This window comes from Fusarium solani, assembly GCF_023522795.1.
Source record: "Fusarium solani strain SB1 chromosome Unknown bctg00000001, whole genome shotgun sequence".
Lineage (NCBI taxonomy): Eukaryota > Fungi > Ascomycota > Sordariomycetes > Hypocreales > Nectriaceae > Fusarium > Fusarium solani.
The window spans coordinates 2,019,193-2,035,567 of NW_027072156.1; the positions used below are offsets into that span (position 1 = coordinate 2,019,193).

The 16,375-nt window shown below is 53.8% G+C and overlaps 8 protein-coding genes across 8 annotated transcripts; 5 read left to right on the plus strand and 3 right to left on the minus strand.

Moving 5' to 3' along the window:
- Positions 1-215: 215 nt before the first annotated feature.
- MRS44_002742 (uncharacterized protein) lies at positions 216-1,310 on the plus strand (the record flags this gene model as incomplete). The annotated part of the gene is made up of 5 exons (XM_046268170.2): positions 216-491; positions 566-731; positions 784-870; positions 961-1,053; positions 1,153-1,310. 5 exons carry the CDS (start codon positions 216-218, stop codon positions 1,308-1,310), a joined length of 780 nt encoding a protein of 259 aa, XP_046136849.1.
- Positions 1,311-1,360: 50 nt separating this feature from the next.
- On the minus strand, positions 1,361-3,820 carry MRS44_002743 (uncharacterized protein; the record flags this gene model as incomplete). The annotated part of the gene is made up of 6 exons (XM_065622943.1): positions 1,361-1,625; positions 1,674-2,661; positions 2,709-2,770; positions 2,819-3,180; positions 3,239-3,409; positions 3,599-3,820. The coding sequence occupies 6 exons, from the start codon at positions 3,818-3,820 to the stop codon at positions 1,361-1,363; spliced, it is 2,070 nt and encodes a 689-aa protein (XP_065479015.1).
- Positions 3,821-4,647: 827 nt separating this feature from the next.
- MRS44_002744 (uncharacterized protein) lies at positions 4,648-5,903 on the plus strand (the record flags this gene model as incomplete). The annotated part of the gene is made up of 4 exons (XM_046275216.2): positions 4,648-5,059; positions 5,116-5,270; positions 5,323-5,680; positions 5,731-5,903. The coding sequence occupies 4 exons, from the start codon at positions 4,648-4,650 to the stop codon at positions 5,901-5,903; spliced, it is 1,098 nt and encodes a 365-aa protein (XP_046136851.1).
- A 220-nt stretch (positions 5,904-6,123) lies between these two features.
- Positions 6,124-6,770, minus strand: MRS44_002745 (uncharacterized protein; the record flags this gene model as incomplete). The annotated part of the gene is made up of 2 exons (XM_046279342.2): positions 6,124-6,291; positions 6,342-6,770. The coding sequence occupies 2 exons, from the start codon at positions 6,768-6,770 to the stop codon at positions 6,124-6,126; spliced, it is 597 nt and encodes a 198-aa protein (XP_046136852.1).
- Positions 6,771-7,198: 428 nt separating this feature from the next.
- MRS44_002746 (uncharacterized protein) lies at positions 7,199-9,236 on the minus strand (the record flags this gene model as incomplete). The annotated part of the gene is made up of 6 exons (XM_065622944.1): positions 7,199-7,613; positions 7,672-8,164; positions 8,229-8,265; positions 8,347-8,511; positions 8,820-8,863; positions 8,927-9,236. 6 exons carry the CDS (start codon positions 9,234-9,236, stop codon positions 7,199-7,201), a joined length of 1,464 nt encoding a protein of 487 aa, XP_065479016.1.
- A 696-nt stretch (positions 9,237-9,932) lies between these two features.
- Positions 9,933-11,094, plus strand: MRS44_002747 (uncharacterized protein; the record flags this gene model as incomplete). The annotated part of the gene is made up of 3 exons (XM_046270563.1): positions 9,933-10,053; positions 10,144-10,706; positions 10,762-11,094. The coding sequence occupies 3 exons, from the start codon at positions 9,933-9,935 to the stop codon at positions 11,092-11,094; spliced, it is 1,017 nt and encodes a 338-aa protein (XP_046136855.1).
- Positions 11,095-13,329: 2,235 nt separating this feature from the next.
- MRS44_002748 (uncharacterized protein) lies at positions 13,330-13,633 on the plus strand (the record flags this gene model as incomplete). Its single annotated transcript, XM_065622945.1, has 2 exons — positions 13,330-13,472; positions 13,528-13,633. 2 exons carry the CDS (start codon positions 13,330-13,332, stop codon positions 13,631-13,633), a joined length of 249 nt encoding a protein of 82 aa, XP_065479017.1.
- A 993-nt stretch (positions 13,634-14,626) lies between these two features.
- On the plus strand, positions 14,627-16,209 carry MRS44_002749 (uncharacterized protein; the record flags this gene model as incomplete). The annotated part of the gene is made up of 3 exons (XM_046268172.2): positions 14,627-14,632; positions 14,720-15,019; positions 15,073-16,209. The coding sequence occupies 3 exons, from the start codon at positions 14,627-14,629 to the stop codon at positions 16,207-16,209; spliced, it is 1,443 nt and encodes a 480-aa protein (XP_046136856.1).
- Between the last annotated feature and the right edge of the window lie 166 nt (positions 16,210-16,375).

Here is a 16,375-nt window from a genome sequence, read left to right on the forward strand (position 1 = left end):
AAGTAAACAACTTAAAGCTTCGCGTCGTGTTGAATGTTTCGTAGCTGTAGTAAAGCACAAGTGCGTCTAGCTGGGCGTGGCGCAAAATCATCACTCCGCCCAGCTAACAAACCTCCACCCAAACCCATCCATCACCCACCAACATATCGTCACCGATACATATCACTCCCAATCACGCGCCCATCACGCGCCCCATCACGAGCTCCTCCTCTCCAATGGCTCTTCCCCTGGCCGGAAAACACTGCGCCGTCGTCGGGGCCACCGGCCTCATTGGCTCCCGGATCGCCGCCGCCTTTGCTTCCCGCGGCGCCGTCCTCTCCCTGCTCGGCCGCTCCGTCCTCGACGCCCAGCCCCGGCTTGAGCCGCTGCTTACCCCGTACGCCCCGGGCGATGGCGGCGAGGCCAGCAGCAGCCCTTTGAGGCACCGCTTTATTCGTCTTGATGTAGCTAAGCGGGATACTATCAAGGGTGTGTTTGGCGGTCGTGATCATGTAAGTCGTCATGAACCAAGATGCCCACCTGCCAACTGAACCACTAACAATGTGGTCCCTTCTCGCTCACATAGACCCAAGATGATGCTGTAGGCCCCGTAGATATTCTCGTCAACTGTGCTGGCATCAGCCAAACCTCGTTTCTAAAGAGGACCTCGGACGAGGAGCTTGGTGATATTATCGATACGAACCTCATGGCTACAATGCTCGTCTGCAAGCATGCCAAAATCCGGCCTCACGGTACATCTCTCCAGTCTCAACCGTGTTCTTTAACCTTAACTCACATGCGTAGGATGCATCATCAACGTCTCAAGTCTCATGGCCACAAAAGGTGGATCCGGCGCCACAGCATACGCTGCCTCAAAGGCCGGCGTCGTCGGTAAGTGCTTCACATCCCTTGATTTATCCCACAGCATACCCGACTATTGTACATTCCAAAAAATAAAACGCTCACTTCGCGTCCTCGCAGGCTTCACCCGTGCCCTTTGCCGTGAGCTTGGTCCTCGCTCCATCCGCGTGAACGCTCTGCTTCCCGGTTGGGTAGCCAGTCCCATGTGGGATCGTAAGTCTTTTTCCTTTTCCGCCCCGTCCTACCCAATCCTCCAGGCGCCAAATCGCCAATCGCAGAGAGGTCAGTGCTAATGTACAACACGTCGTTTAGACCTCAAGCCAGAATTACAGGCCGCCTTCCTCAAAGACACCCCGTTGGGTCGTGTGGGCGCTCCTGAGGAGGTGGCCGAAGCCGCCGTCTTCCTAGCCTCCAACGCCTTTGCAAACAACTGCGTCCTAAACCTCGATGGTGGTTTAAGTGCTGCGTGACAAGGCGGTATCCAGGAATACTAATATCGCCAACTCGGATCATAGGTCCATCAGTCGTCGATGACGATCGCGCCGCCGGTTTCTTCCACGTCCACTACCTCGGGCCCTGATTCGACGAGCTTGGCCTTTTTCAGGGGCTGGCCACCGTCCTCAGCAAGCGGACGCTTGACGCCCTTGGGTTCAACTGACACGGCCTTTCCATTAAGCTCGCCGTTCCCATTCGCCTCAGCGGCCTGGGCCTTCTTGGGTTTTCGCGGGATTTGGGGCTTCTCTGTAAACGTGGCCTCGACGGGCTTCTTGTCCGCTTCGAAGGTCCTATAATATGTGAGCCTCATGTGGAAGTTGATATGAGAGTTGGCTTACCCTTCTTGAATGTTGATCACCACATTCACAAACGTGTCGTCGTCGTCCTGGTCAATCACGGTCAAGAAGCTATCCTTTTTGACACCTGCCTTGCTGTTAGTCTTGTCCATAGTGAACAGGGATTTGACCACCATACCAAGATCGCTAAGCTTCTTTGGAAGATTCTCGTCGTCACCATCCTCGAAGCATTCCACCAAAGTCCCCACGTCATTGTTGACAACAAACTCCTTGCCCTCGTAGCCCAGCTTATCCTTGACAATGTCATCAACAAGATCCTTGAGGGTCGCCCGAGACGGATCCACGACAACGCTGGTAAAGTGCACGCTACACACTGGACACTCAGGGTTCGGCTCTCGGGACCTGTCAGGGGCCAACAGGCGAGCTGGTGCGAATGGTGTCAAAAAGACCTCCTTGGACTGCGCATATTCTCCCTTCAGGACCTTGAAAGATTGGAGGACGCAAAGTCCAGCGACAATCGCATTCGTTGTCGCAATTGCAGGGATAATGTTACCGGCCATCTGCTTAGTGTCGAACCGAGATTTCCTATCGATTCCGAAAATTGTTGATCGAATGTTGGCGCTTGCGGCGACAAAGTCGAGAGTGTCAATGTCATCCTTGTCGAACGTGATGATGGGGTCGGAATCCTCAGGGGCTTTGTTCTTCTTGAGCTCCAGGATTCGCTTGCTTAGTCGTTCCAGACTGTCATTAAAAACCACAAGACTTTCCTCCAGAGACCAAATTCGCTGGTCATCGTTAAGGACGGCGTCCTTGTTGGCGATAGCGTCACTAGCTTGGGCGAGGACGGCTTCGTACTTGAGAGCCTCGGGGGCTCGCCGTGAGCTCCACATGCCCTCGACAGAGCGTAGTCGTTCAATGTCCGCGTTGAAAACCTTGTCGAACAGCATCTGGGAAAACTCAGGGGTGCCCACAGCATCTCGGATCTTCTTGAGAGCCTCCGACTCTTTCTTTAACTCCTCGATCTCCTTTGCTGTTTCTGGTCAATGCCTGTTCTGGCCTGGAAATTATTAAACCTACCATTATCAGCGTCTGTTGAGTGATCAAAAGCTGCTTGATCTTCGCTGGTACCGAATATTTCGCTATCATCTCGTTAGCGAACGCTCCTATCTGACCTTTGCCATACACACTTGAGAAGATAGCTCTTCCCCCAAACGATGCAGTGAATGGGTTGGCTAGGAGTGCTCCGGATAGTGCACACAGGGAAGGACTTGGGTGCTTCCTTGGGTGTGCAGTCGTAGCACGCAGTAACGCCCTTCTTGATGACTTGAACCTGGCCATTGAAACCGGTGGTGCCACTCTCAATAAGAGGGACATCGGCAGCCAGGCACATCTTGTTCACATGTCTCCGAGCCTCAAGGTTGTCCAGAGCATTGAAGGCAATGCGAAATTGACGGAACCATGCGACAGTAAACTCGTCATCCTTGATATTTCCATGGTGGGCGACGATCTTGACGTTGGGGTTGAATCGTTGCGCAGCCTCTTTGGCGACCTGCATTTCGGTTAGTGGACCCGGTATCATGGCGTGTGTCGCGAGCAGGAGGACGCACCAGGGCTTTGGACTTCTTGATGTGCTCGTGGCGGAAGAGGAATTGCCGGTTCAGGTTGGAGAGATCGATGGTGTCGAGGTCGACGATGTGAATTTCGCCGAAGCCGGTAAGCACAAGGTTCTTGAGTAGCTCGCAGCCGATGCCACCAGCTCCCACCATGAGCACGCGAGCCTGCGCAAACATTGTTAGTTGATAAAGAATGATGGAGATGAATTAAACTCGAGTCGCATATCGCGTGCCAGCACCGAAAATGCTTCGAACCATGGCATTTGGAAGGTGGTAGCGCGCTCAAAGTCGATGAGAGCCCGACTTGCTCAAGGCGCAGAAACAGGAACTCAGGATCGGCTGGGGTGGGCATACCTGTTTCACAGAGGTATTCAGAGACGCGCCGAGCGACTGGTGATTGTATCTGTCGCGCGACATGACGGGTGGTCGCCTTTGGGGCACGTTGGTAGTCGCGGAAGCGGCAGCGGGTTGTTGTTGGGGTTGTGTTTGCGGAGGTTGTTGCTGTTGTTGCGTCGCAGAAGCCGGAGCTGGAGCTGGAGCCGCAGCCGAAACTTGAGGCGCACTCGTCGCATCCATCGTCATCGTCACCGCTCAGCAGACACAAAGGCCGGGTTGAGGGAGAGCAGCAACACGTTCTGGGGGCTGCGCATACGGTGTAGGACGATGGGGTTCGTGTGGTTTTTTCGTCGAGATTCGCGATCGCTCGAGGTTGGAGGTTGGATGTTAGTGGTGAGAGCACGAGCTGAGAGATGAAAGAGCCCACCTCTGGCACCCAGACGCTGCAAGACAAGAGGTACAGAGGATGCGCCGGCCCAATTACGTCGACTGTTGGTGGCCGGGGGCCAAGCTCCTTGGGGCCGGTAACAGTGGATAGACCCGCTATTATTGGTCACCTCTGGCACTCCACCAAACTTCCAGGGCCTGACTCGGCGACCCGACGACCAGGCCTCCACTGTTTGATCCATGAAACCTGGAATAAGTGACGGCGACGGACAGCAAACATGCAGTGCAGGGACGAGCAAACAGGAAGGGGACGGGAAATGTGTGTTACGGAATTTCAGGTCAATTGGTCGTTTCTAGAGGCGTCTAAATCAAGCTGCTTTTCATCTCGTTTACATGTTTCAGCTAGAGCAGCCTTCCGCCCTCTTGGCAGCTAGAGCCCAGTCGCTCAGTGACTTTCAGGAGTAGGTTACTGTAGGACTGTGACCGCGGGGTGGCTGCCCGTCGTCGGAGAAAAAAAGGGATCTCAGTCAAAGAAAGTCCAGACCGATGATTCAGTCAACTACCAACTTCCATTCCACCACATTCACTCCTTGACTCTTATTTTCCACTCCTTCACTTGAAGTCTCCATTCACTACAACTCATAGAATAGGCCTCCAACTTTTGCCTATTTCCTAGAACCATGTCCGACGACGAGGTTGACACTGAGCTCCTCGAGCTCCTGCGCCAACACCTTCAAGGCAAGGTGACAATCGAGGAAGAGCCAGAGACTGGCGTCCTCGAGAGTGCCGAGTACGTCTATGACTCTTGCATCGATGTTGCTGTCGACATGCGCGCCTCAAAGAAGGCCGCCGAGACCATATACCAGCAGATGCAGCAGAAGAGCTACTCAACTGCAACCTGGTCCGAGCATGAACTCCATCCCAAGGCCAAGGACGAGAGCACCGTCAACTTTATCTTTACCATGGATCTTCTAAACTTTTCTTTCTGGTCTGAGCTACCTGAAGATGAGAGGTTTGCAATTGAGTATCGTGGCAAGAGGTGGACTGGGTACTGGAGTCTTGTTGCGGCGCTACAAAGGGCTCTTGATGAAGGTCAGTCGCATTCTGTCATGACAACTCGTCAGCGTTTCTAACACCACTTTCCAAAGGAATCCCCATAACGGACCCTTTCTATTGGCAAAATGAGGACGAGTGTACTCTTGAATCTCTCAAGCACGTCTTTAGGTCGTGTACAGAAGAGGAGATCCCCCTCCTTCAGGAGCGCCTGGACTGTCTTCGAGAGGCCGGTCAAGTTCTCGATCAGGTACCACTATCCCCCTCCTTAGAACGCCCGGAAGCTCTAACATCCTTTGAAGAATTATGGTGGCTCTATTCCAGAGCTCATCTACGCTGCCGATGGTTCCGCAGCACGTCTCGTCAACCTTCTGGCCCAAGACTTTGACTGTTTCCGTGACGAGCACCGCTTCGAAGACGGCAAGATGATTCGCCTCATGAAGCGGGCTCAAATCCTCGTCGCTGACCTCTGGGCATGCTTCAATGGCGAGTCCTACGGCGAATTCCGCGACATTGACAAGATCACTATGTTTGCCGACTACCGCATTCCCCAGATCCTCATGACGCTGGGGGCGCTGTACTGCTGTCCTGCGATTGCTGCCGCCATCACGGACAAGAAGACGATAGAGAGCGGGTGCTCCTGGGAGTTGCAGATTCGGGGTGAGTTATCTGCAGCACACAGCCAAGGTGCATACACTAACGCATAACAGCATGCAGTATCTGGTGTGTCGAGTTGATTCGACGAGAGATTCTACGCCAACACCCAGACGCCCACGTCAACGCCATCCTGATAGACTTTTTCCTCTATGACAGCATGAAGGAATTAGAAGCTGCCGGCAAGGAACCTATTCCCCATCATCGGACAAGGAGTATATGGTACTAGACCCTAGACAAGGCCGCAAGGCCATCAACCTCTAGATCCTAGGAGTGTCACGGAAAATGGAGTTCGGGTTATAGATTCGTCTCTTCAACGACTTCTTCACCATGATAGAATAAAAATAGTTCAGGCAAGAGACAAGGCCTCATCGGCAATCCATGACACATTCCCCTAAACGCCATGCTCCCATTCATTCCCCCATTACCGTAAACGACATGAAAATAGATCAGCTCCCCACCGCAGTGGAGTTGAGAATTTCATCCATATGTGCCCTTTGAACCTTGCTGCCCTTGGTCTCTTCCTTTAGGAGGACGGCAAGGACCTCAATTGGGGGGTTCAGACCAAGACGCTCAGCTCGCTTCCATCGCTTCATGCGAGTAGTGCCGATACAGGGCTGCCAATGTTTATTAGTTAGGTCTCGTCGAGAGGACCAAGGTGACTTACTCCGTATTGCGAGCTAACATCAAAATATCGGAGGACCCTTTCGCTTAGCGATACACCCTGTTGATGCAACCGGGGAGAGGTCCACTGCTCTTCGATCGTCTTCCAGTACTTCTTGATTTGCACATCCGTAATCTGCTCCGCGCGCAGTTCGGCCTCGGACTTTTCTGGCTCTGGCGCAACCTCTGGCTGCTCCTCCTCCTCGTCCACTTCTATAGGCTCAGGCTCCTCGACAACAACCTCCTCGGCCTTGGTCTGTTTTGGGGCCTGGGTGGGGTCGATCTTGGTGATGGAAGGCGAGATGATGGACTTCTTGGCACTCTTTGCCACATTCTTTGTCACTCTGTTCGAGAAGCTGGTGAGGGTGGACTGGCCCTTGGCAGGAGGGCCGCGGCTGCGTGCGCCGCCGGCTGATCTTCGAGTTGCGGGCATGTTGGCACTGTTATGTGTAGGTAGACGAGTGATGCTCGATGCTGCAGGTGTCGCAGGTATGGTGTAAGTCGGTAATGTCCTACTCTCGCGACAGATAGGTCAGGGTGGAGTGAGGATGATCTAACCCGCAGACAAATGTTAAATATGGGGCAATTGATGATAATTCTGTGTATAACCGGGTGCCTTTGATGGTGGGCGCAAGAGGTCAGCGGCCAGGATGGCTATGACGGGGGAGACAGCCTTAATATTGGCGGGGCAACGCGAGATTGATACGAGATCACGTGAATACACTCGTGCCTCACGCCTTCAATGATGTCGGACGAAGTTCTTATTATCGTCCAATAGGACTCATATCTATCACAAGATTGTGTCTTTTATGAACTTGCTGCCCTTGAATAAGACGGCGAGTCCTCATGGTATCGCGATAATCAACCACCAGTAGCCTCTCGGTAGAAAGACAGGCTCCTGTTGGCGCCCGCTGTGCAAAACATCTCGCTCCTCGTCGTCTTCGGTAGCCACTTGACCGACCACAATGCCTTGTTCGTTTCGCTGTGCGTGGCCACACAGGCCCTGCGCTCGATTGACCATACCTTGGCCTTGCCATCCATGGATCCACTCAGCAGGTACTCGCCAGTGTCGCTCCAGTCAAGGGTCATGATCCATGAAGTGTGGCCTGTCAAGTTTGCAGCATGTTCGCCATGCTCCAGGTCGTAGAGTGCGATAACGCCAGCATCTCCAGCGGCGGCAAGACGAGTGCTGCCTGGTGAGAAGGCCACCGCTCGCACAGGCTTCGCAAGGCCTAGCATCCATGTTAATACACCACCATGAGTGAAGAGCAGAAGACTTGCCGGAGAGTGAATACAGGATTCTGCCTGTGTTGTTGTTGAAGATGTAGACAGACCCGTCCTGGTGGCCGCTGGCAGTGTATTTGCCATCCCGACTCAAGTCTACGGACATGCCAAAGCTGCCCGAGCCACCGCTTCCAGTGTCAAACTCCCGAATCTTGGTCTTCTCCTCGCCGGTGATGTCCCAAACGTTGACTCGCCCATCATTAGTTGTCGTCGCAAGATAGGCGCCGTCCTCGCTCAAGGCCAACGCCCAGATCTCGCCAGGCTTCGCTGAAGGGCCTGTGACCTCGCCATCAAGGCTCCATTCACCGGTGTCCTTGTTCAGTTGCCAGATCTTCAGCTCGCCCCCAAAGCCAGCGCTGGCTGCAACATTTCCGCTGCGGGAGGTGCAAATATGGTGACACCCTAGCTTGTGGGCATCAGGGATGGACTGCTTGAGAGGAATCGAGGGATCAGTAGTATCGTGAATGTGCAGCGTCGAGGAACCACTGGCTGATATCACAGCCTTGGGTGTTGCCGCGATGGAGTAAATGTCCGTGAGGTGGGCTGTGAGTTCTCAGTGACCAGTTCTTTCAAGCCTCTCACCCCGCGGCGGGGAGGTTAAACTTACCGTTATCCACGGTGTGCGTGGTCAAATATTGTTTCGACTGTAAATGTTAGCTATGAATGAACGAGATACTTTTGCATATGTCTCAAAGCTCACCATCTCTCCCGCGTCAAGCCCTCACAGCTAAGGATGTGGTTCGCAGGATTGTTGGATGACGTTGTGTATGAATCAAGACTCGAGGGTGAGCTGCGGATGCGAGGCCTTGGTGGGGCATCTGAGAGTCTTCTTCGCAGGGCTGAAGAGACAAGCCAAAGAGCCCAAACAGATTAGCCAGCAGGTCGGCACGCTTCAAGTTGTTTCAAGTGTGAATATTGGCCATTATATCGTATTTCCATTCAAAAAAGGCATGAGCTTTCATCGGTATCGCGGTGACAATGTTACATTTCAGACAAGCAGAGTACTAGGAAGAGCATGTCTACGCATCACGAGAACGGGCATAGGTTTGACGCTTCTTTCTTATTTCTTATTTTGATATTCCTACAAGGCTCAAACGAGCCGAAACGCCCATGGTATGCACGATCCCGTGGTGACTATACAGACTCTTGTTACAGTATTGGTAGATCCTCGATAGGCTGTATCCTCTTTCACTTAGACCGACTGATCATTGGGGTAGTCCTGCCTCCAGATGCGCTTCATTTCTGTATTTATAGTTAGCACTGCATTATTGGCTTCTCGTGCGAAGACAGAGAAGGAAATCATACCCTCAAGACAAGTCTGGCATAACCGATGTGTCCGCTTGATCTCGCCACAGCCGGGACATCTGCAAAGACTGTTCACATCCTTCAACGCCTTTCCAGCCAGCTGCCTGGATCTCTTTTTCGAGTGGGAGACCTTGTTCTTTGGCACAGCCCGCAGCACGGATTCCCAAATATCATCGATGGTGGGGAGGTTCAGAGAGACGCCGGGGATCGCAATCGACAGCGACGGGAAGAGCTTCTGTGTGAATTGGCGGAAGGAAACCCTAGACAGGAGGCTCGGGGAGGAGAGTCGGGGGAGGAGAGCGGCAGCCATCTTGACGGAGAGGAGGAAGCGGAATTCGAGATAGTGGTGATATGTCGGAACAAAGTCGATTCGGATGGTGGTCGGGGGCGTACACGAGCGGAGTGCGACCTCGAATGCGGCTCCAAGTAATCTTAGCAGTTTCCCAATGCCCAATTGCTTGTCTGTTCCGTGACAAGACAATGCGATCCGTCGTTAAGCCCAACCCAAAGTCGCGATGATCAATTTGCACAAGGCTTCGATTCGATTTCCTAGCCTCAAAAGTCTGATGGGGGCTTCTTTCCCCAAAGTGCCGGCGGGCCAATCATGAGCTAGCGAGCGCACAGACGGCATCCAACCAATCAGAAGCTCGAAACGCGGCTTCCCCCTTTCTTTCGGTCCCTGGACCTCCCTGCTCCCTGACACCTCCCTTCTAGCACGGAAATTGTTTGTTTGCTGGTGGCAGGAGCAGCCCAGTGCCCAGTGCCGTGCCCGAAAAGTTCCCCCTAGCATACATCGTGTCCGACGCCGCCTCTTCTAATCCTCCAAACTTCCAGCTTTCGCTGCATCACCACACGTCACTTTGACCGTGCCAACTGCTCGCGCTCGTGTCCTCCTTGTGCCTCGGTGCTCCAGTCTTTCTTTCTTGGAATAGGCATCGACATTCCCCAAGCTTCAACTCTTAGCGCTTCCTTCACTACTCTCATCGACCAAGTGTCCTCGTTCAAGATGGCTGCTGTTCCTCCCAACACCATCTACCCCCAGAGCCATGTCGGTTTCGACAGCATCACCTCCCAGATCGAGCGCAAGCTCTTGAAGCGTGGTTTCCAGTTCAACGTCATCTGCGTTGGTAAGTCTTGACACCTCACCGTCTCCAATCGCGGCCGTGATCTATACCGCCTCCTGGGTGCTCGTGTGCTAACCTCTGTTCGCATCGCAGGCCAGACTGGTATGGGCAAGTCGACCCTCATCAACACCATCTTCGCGTCCCACCTCATCGACTCCAAGGGTCGCTTCCAGCCCGATGAGCCCATCCGCTCCACCACCGAGATCCAGGCCGTCTCTCACGTTATCGAGGAGAACGGCGTTCGATTGAGACTCAACATTGTCGATACCCCTGGCTACGGCGACCTTGTCAACAACGACCGCTGCTGGGATCCCATCGTCAAGTACATCAAGGATCAGCACTCCGCGTACTTGCGCAAGGAGCTCACTGCACAGCGAGAGCGCTACATCCAGGACACCCGCATCCACTGCTGTCTCTTCTTCATTCAGCCCTCGGGCCACTCCCTCAAGCCCATCGACATTGTCGTTCTGAAGAAGCTTTCCGACGTTGTCAACGTCGTTCCCGTCATTGCCAAGGCCGACTCCCTGACCGTTGAGGAGCGTCAGGAGTTCAAGGAGCGCATCAAGGAGGAGTTTGCTTTCCACAACCTCAAGATGTACCCCTATGACAACGACGAGTTTGACGATGAGGAGCGCGCCCTGAACACCCAGATGAAGGTATGTCTTGCTCCAATGAGACGCGCGCCAGGTAAACAGTTGCTAACTGATATAGGACCTCGTCCCCTTCGCCGTCGTCGGATCCGAGAAGTCGATCATTGTCAACGGCCAGCAGGTCCGTGGCCGCCAGAACCGATGGGGTGTGATCAACGTCGAGGATGAGACTCACTGCGAATTCGTGCACCTGCGAAACTTCCTCCTCCGAACCCACCTCCAGGACCTCATCGAGACCACGTCCCAGATCCACTACGAGACCTTCCGTGCCAAGCAACTGCTGGCCCTGAAGGAGAGCAGCGCACACGGTGGTGCCAGCAGCCGACCCATCAGCCCTGCCGCCGACCGCGAGCTGAGCCGCAACTCGCAACGGATGACGATGAACGGCTACTAGGTCGACGACGTTTGTGCTTAAACTTGTGTTGGCGAGGGAGCAACGGCGTCTCTGGGCAGCTAGATAGCCCGCATTTGTTACGACTCTCGACATATTTCACGGCCTCATGTACAGCAAACCCAAAAAGTAGTTGCTTTGTCGGGGGGTTACGGCGGTCACATATACTGTGATTAACCGACAAAAGGCCTTTTTACATCGTTTCGATGACGTTGACAGGCGAGCACGGGATGAGAGCAGGACACTTGGGGGGCATTTGCTCATGCTTGGGTGCCGACGGAATTGTCGGTTCTAATATGGCTAAGTCTCAGGAGGTGGTTCTGCCGGCTCAGTCCATGTCGAAGCTGTACGCGACATTTTTTTTCATTTTCGTTCAGTGTTACCCCGGAGAGCTATCTTGGCCTTTTTTATGTTTTAATCAGACCGGTTACCCCATGCTCTATTATAGAGTTAGTTTCGTTGCCTAGGTACATAGTGTAGTGTATCAATTCCCACTGGAGTTTTTGACATGGATAGCTTGTGTCCTGACTAGCGTGAGGAGTGTGCCGAGATTGAATGACGACTATCTTATGTAGGACAATCTCTGTTACCTTGACTTTGACCCAGACAGGCTGCCTCTTGTGTTGGGTAGGTGGTTCGGTTCCTAGCTGCGCGAAGGTGTGCTACTCTTTGAGATGAAGACCCCGTATGACATGTGTGGTGATCCTGGATTGTGACGTCGGGCATCGGTTTCTGGCCAGTCCTCGTAGGTTCCTGTTGACTAGGTAGATGATCGTCAAAGTTGGGTGTACATGATAGTTAATGGTGTTGGTGGCAGGCTGGGATATGTGGATATTGCTCAGGGCCTAATGACCCGATACATTACACGGGGACTAAACAAATGCTCATGGAACACCTAAGCTGTGGACTTCCAACGGCCTCGACAGCCCCAGTATCGACTTCTTCGCCAGAATTAGACCGTGATCGATGACATCTGTGATCTTCGCTTGGCCTGCCCTTTGGTATAGGGTATGGCCTCAAGAAATGAACCACAACCAATCTTTGAGATCAACGCAGTAGCAGGTGCACACAACTTGTGCTATGACTTTTAGATCGCAAGTGGGCTTATCGTGGTTTCTCTGTCTTCATAACTCATTCACTCCAGATGGTGGCTCTGTGAGTAGTGGGCATATGGGCAATATCGCGAGGTGGGACTTATAGCAAGGCGAGTGGCCAGGAACGAAATCAAGAGTCACGAGGCTGGAACTCACCGACAGTGGCATTAATAACCAGTCAAATATGCTACCGAGAGACATGAGCCTAGAAGACGGGATATACACCGCAAACGGTCATTCGCCGAAAACCTCATCAACAGCCTGACGATCCCGAATCTGTCAGAGGGATGCTTCAAGATAAAGAGGGTCGGCCGCAAAGGGCCCTGCATGATCCCTGCAAAAGGTGGTTTCACCTGTCCGAGTTTCATCAATGCGAACAATACTAGCGATATTGAGACGCACAATCTGCATCTTATTTATCCGATACATTTGCGTGGGTGAAAGATAATTAGCCAGTGCTGGAGCAAGTCTTTTAGAGTAAACGCCTCACGATTAAGCGTCCAATAGAACGATGGAGGACCGGAATCTCGGCCCCAGCCGCCACATGGAGCTCCAGATAGAGCCCCTGAGGGGACCATACCTAGGTAGATAGCGACACAGAAACAAAGAAATCTATTGGGAGCTGGCAGGCGGAAGCAATCGTCCAAAGAAGACGGCGCGGCAACTCGTCTGAGAGGCCAGCCACTACACTGGAGTAAGGGGCGGTAGGACCCTTGCCCTTGCATCGACAGGGCATGAGGCGGCCTAGCTCGATGGTGGTGGTTAATTTATGGGCAGCCGGTAGCCAAGCTTCGAAGCGCCTGGGCGAGATATCGTGACCATTGGATGCGGCATGGTGGCACACACAGCGGAGAGCAACCCTTAATGAGCCTGGGAAGAAAAAGGGGGCACACTACCAAGGGGATACAGGCGCCGGAATGAGAGACAGATCTGGATCACCAGCGAGTTTAAACATGAGACATTGGCCTGGGACATCGCTTCTCTCTGACGCATTCGACTCTGAATGCCTTGTTGCTCAGCACCAGAACGCATTTTCGGGTAGAATGCCAGTCTCGGACGGAGGTTACACGGGCAATCTTAACAACCTAGTAGAGTATCATCATACCGACTTGGGTCGGGGGAGCAGCACGTGGTCTGCTTCACCATGAAGGACGATACTCCGTACCTTACCGTCAAATCTCCCTCTCGCCGCAAACAAACAAAACTATGCCGGGACCTGGGAGCCATCACCCGAGACTTAGAATTGGGCCAAGGTCTCGGCAGCAAACCCAATCTTAAGTTGGAGCGGTAAATATGATGGAGATCGTCGAGGCCATCACGTAGACCCATGCCTCACCGACAGGAGCCAAGACGAGGCGCCGAGCGTCGACTGCGACGCCGAGGAAGGCGCAGCGACGGTGAGGAGAGTGAAGCCCAGAGTGAGAGTCGCGACAAGTGTCTGGACGTGAAATTGTCAGTCTACGTTTTGGGAATGGTGGCAACCCCCAGGCGCGGGCCCTGGACAAAACGTGGTGGGACCAGGAACGCTCCAACGGCGATTCGTCACTGGGCGGCGGCCAGTGGTTGAGGATTCTCCATGGCGTCCAGTGGTCTTCTGTCTTTGCGCCCAGAAGACGGGACCGGTCTCAGTGGCACTCGCCAGTGGCTGGCGGCCATCTCTCGTATGGCGTCGGCGCAGGGTCTGGGCATGACCGGGGTCGGGCAGTAGGGGCCCCATGACAGCCAAGGGTCCTTACTGCATCTGGCAAGAGGAAGAATGATGATATGAGACCTTCTGTATGGTGTTGAGGCTTGTCTGTCTTTCTGTTGTTGTGTAGAGTTCCCGTCCATGTGAAGTACGGCGGGATGGAGTCGTTCAAGACCCGGTCAAAGCCATGACCATAGCCAAGACCATAGGCCCCTCCACTTCATGCTGGTTAATGCCCAGATTGCCATGCCTCGCCATGGCCTTGGCCGCAATAGACTCGCTCGCAAATGTGATCAAGGAGTCCGTCCATCCATCGTCGGGAGCCCGTTCCCGTTTCGTATTTGAGCTTGCCTCTATCCGCTGTGCTTTGCCGCCTCCGTCCCGCTTGTGTCTCCAGTCCGTCCTTGTCACTGTCCATCACCTTCGACTTTAACCTTCTTCTTTTTCCTTTTCCCTCTTACTTCCCAATTTTCTCTCCTACCAACTCCATACGCTCCTTCCAACAAACACCCAGTCCATAGTTCGGACTGTGGTTCTGCCTTTCGATTCTCGTCGTTCATTCCTTTTGCGACTCTTGCGCCTTTTCTCGTGCTCACCATTTACCTCACTCAACACCACCACCAAAACAATCGACCAACGTGAGCTGACAAGGAGCTATTTGCTTCTCTCGAGATCGCAAGCGCCTATATTCGACCTTATTTCGCTTTCTTGAAAACACACCACCCGTGAGCGTTGTAGTAGCTACATAGTCGCCATGCTTGTAAGTTGGACCTCGTCGCATCGCATCGCAACAAATGCACCCCGCTGCTCTCGCTCGTCATTTCGGCCACTGACATGCCCCCTCTAGATCAACGCTGCCCTCATGGCCCTTGGGGCCACGGTAGTCAGTGCCGTCACTCCCCTCGAGATCCAGGGAACCGACTTCATCAACCCCGAGACTGGCAACAAGTTCCAGATCGTCGGAATGGCCTACCAGCCCGGCGGCAGCGCCGGCTACGACCCTGCCACTGGAAAGGATCCTCTGAGCCACAAGGAGGAGTGTCTCCGAGATGCTGCTCTGATGCAGATTCTGGGTATCAACGCTATTCGCGTCTACAACCTTGACCCCAACATCAACCACGACGAATGCGCCAGCATTTTCAACGCCGTAAGTCGTGCACACAACATCCACAGAACCTGTTGAACTGACATGACGCCTAGGCTGGCATGTACATGATGATTGACGTCAACTCACCCCTTCCCGGCGAGGCCATCACCTCCGAGAACCCCTGGGAAAGCTACTACACCGAGTACCTCAACCGCACCTTTGCTATCGCCGAGGCCTTCGGCAACTACCCCAACACCCTTCTCTTCTTCTCGGCCAACGAAGTCATCAACAACATCGAGACCGCCGAGGTTGTCCCTCAGTATCTCCGTGCCGTCACCCGTGACCTCAAGGGCTACATCAAGAACAACCTGAAGCGCCAGATCCCCGTCGGCTACTCCGCTGCTGATGTCCGCGAGGTCCTCTGGGATACCTGGAACTACATGCAGTGCTCTGAATCCGGCGACAAGAACGACATGAGCCGCGCCGATCTCTTTGCTCTCAACTCGTACTCGTGGTGTGGTCCCGAGGCCACCTACAAGAGCTCCTCCTTCGATAAGCTCACCGAGGGTTTCAAGGACACTTCTGTTCCCGTCTTCTTCAGCGAGTATGGCTGCAACAAGCCCCAGCCCCGATACTGGAACGAGACTCAGGCCATGTACGGAAAGGAGATGACCCCCGTCTTCTCTGGTGGCGTCGTCTACGAGTACACCGAGGAGGACAACAACTACGGTCTTGTCCAGATCAAGGGAGACACCCTCCAGATCCTCGGCGACTTCAACCGCCTCAAGAACCAGTTCGCTAAGATTGACTGGAAGGAGGTTCAGTCTCAGCCTGCCAGCAAGAGCGCCCCCAAGGCCCCTGCCTGCAAGGCCAGCATCATTGAGGATGAGGGCTTCGACAGCAACTTCACCCTCCCCGCCTACCCCCCTGGTGCTGACAAGCTGATCAAGAACGGCATTAAGAATGCTCCCAGTGGCAAGATCATCAAGATCTCGGACTGGAACGTCAAGCTCACTGTCAAGAACGCCGACGGTACCGAGATGAAGAACCTCAAGGTCATCCCTCTCGCCGACGACGAGTCAAACGCCGCGGGTAAGAACGAGGCCGACACTGGCAGCGAGACTGTCGAGAACAGCACCAGCTCGGACAACAGCACCAACAGCGACGACGAGGAGGATGCCGCTGTCCTCACCCGACCTATGATGTGGGCTGTCGCCATTCCCCTGGCCGCCATGATGTTTGCTCTGTAAGCGGCACACGGGTGGGATGGAAGTGTAGGAAGGAGATTAGGAGAGAGCATGATTTAAGCATTTGGTGTTTGGAGGGGAGTTACGTGCGCATTTTACTTCTCGAAAGATGCAAAGAGTTACACGATACCAATCGTCTGTCTTCACTGCGATAGGGAGGTGAAAAAAC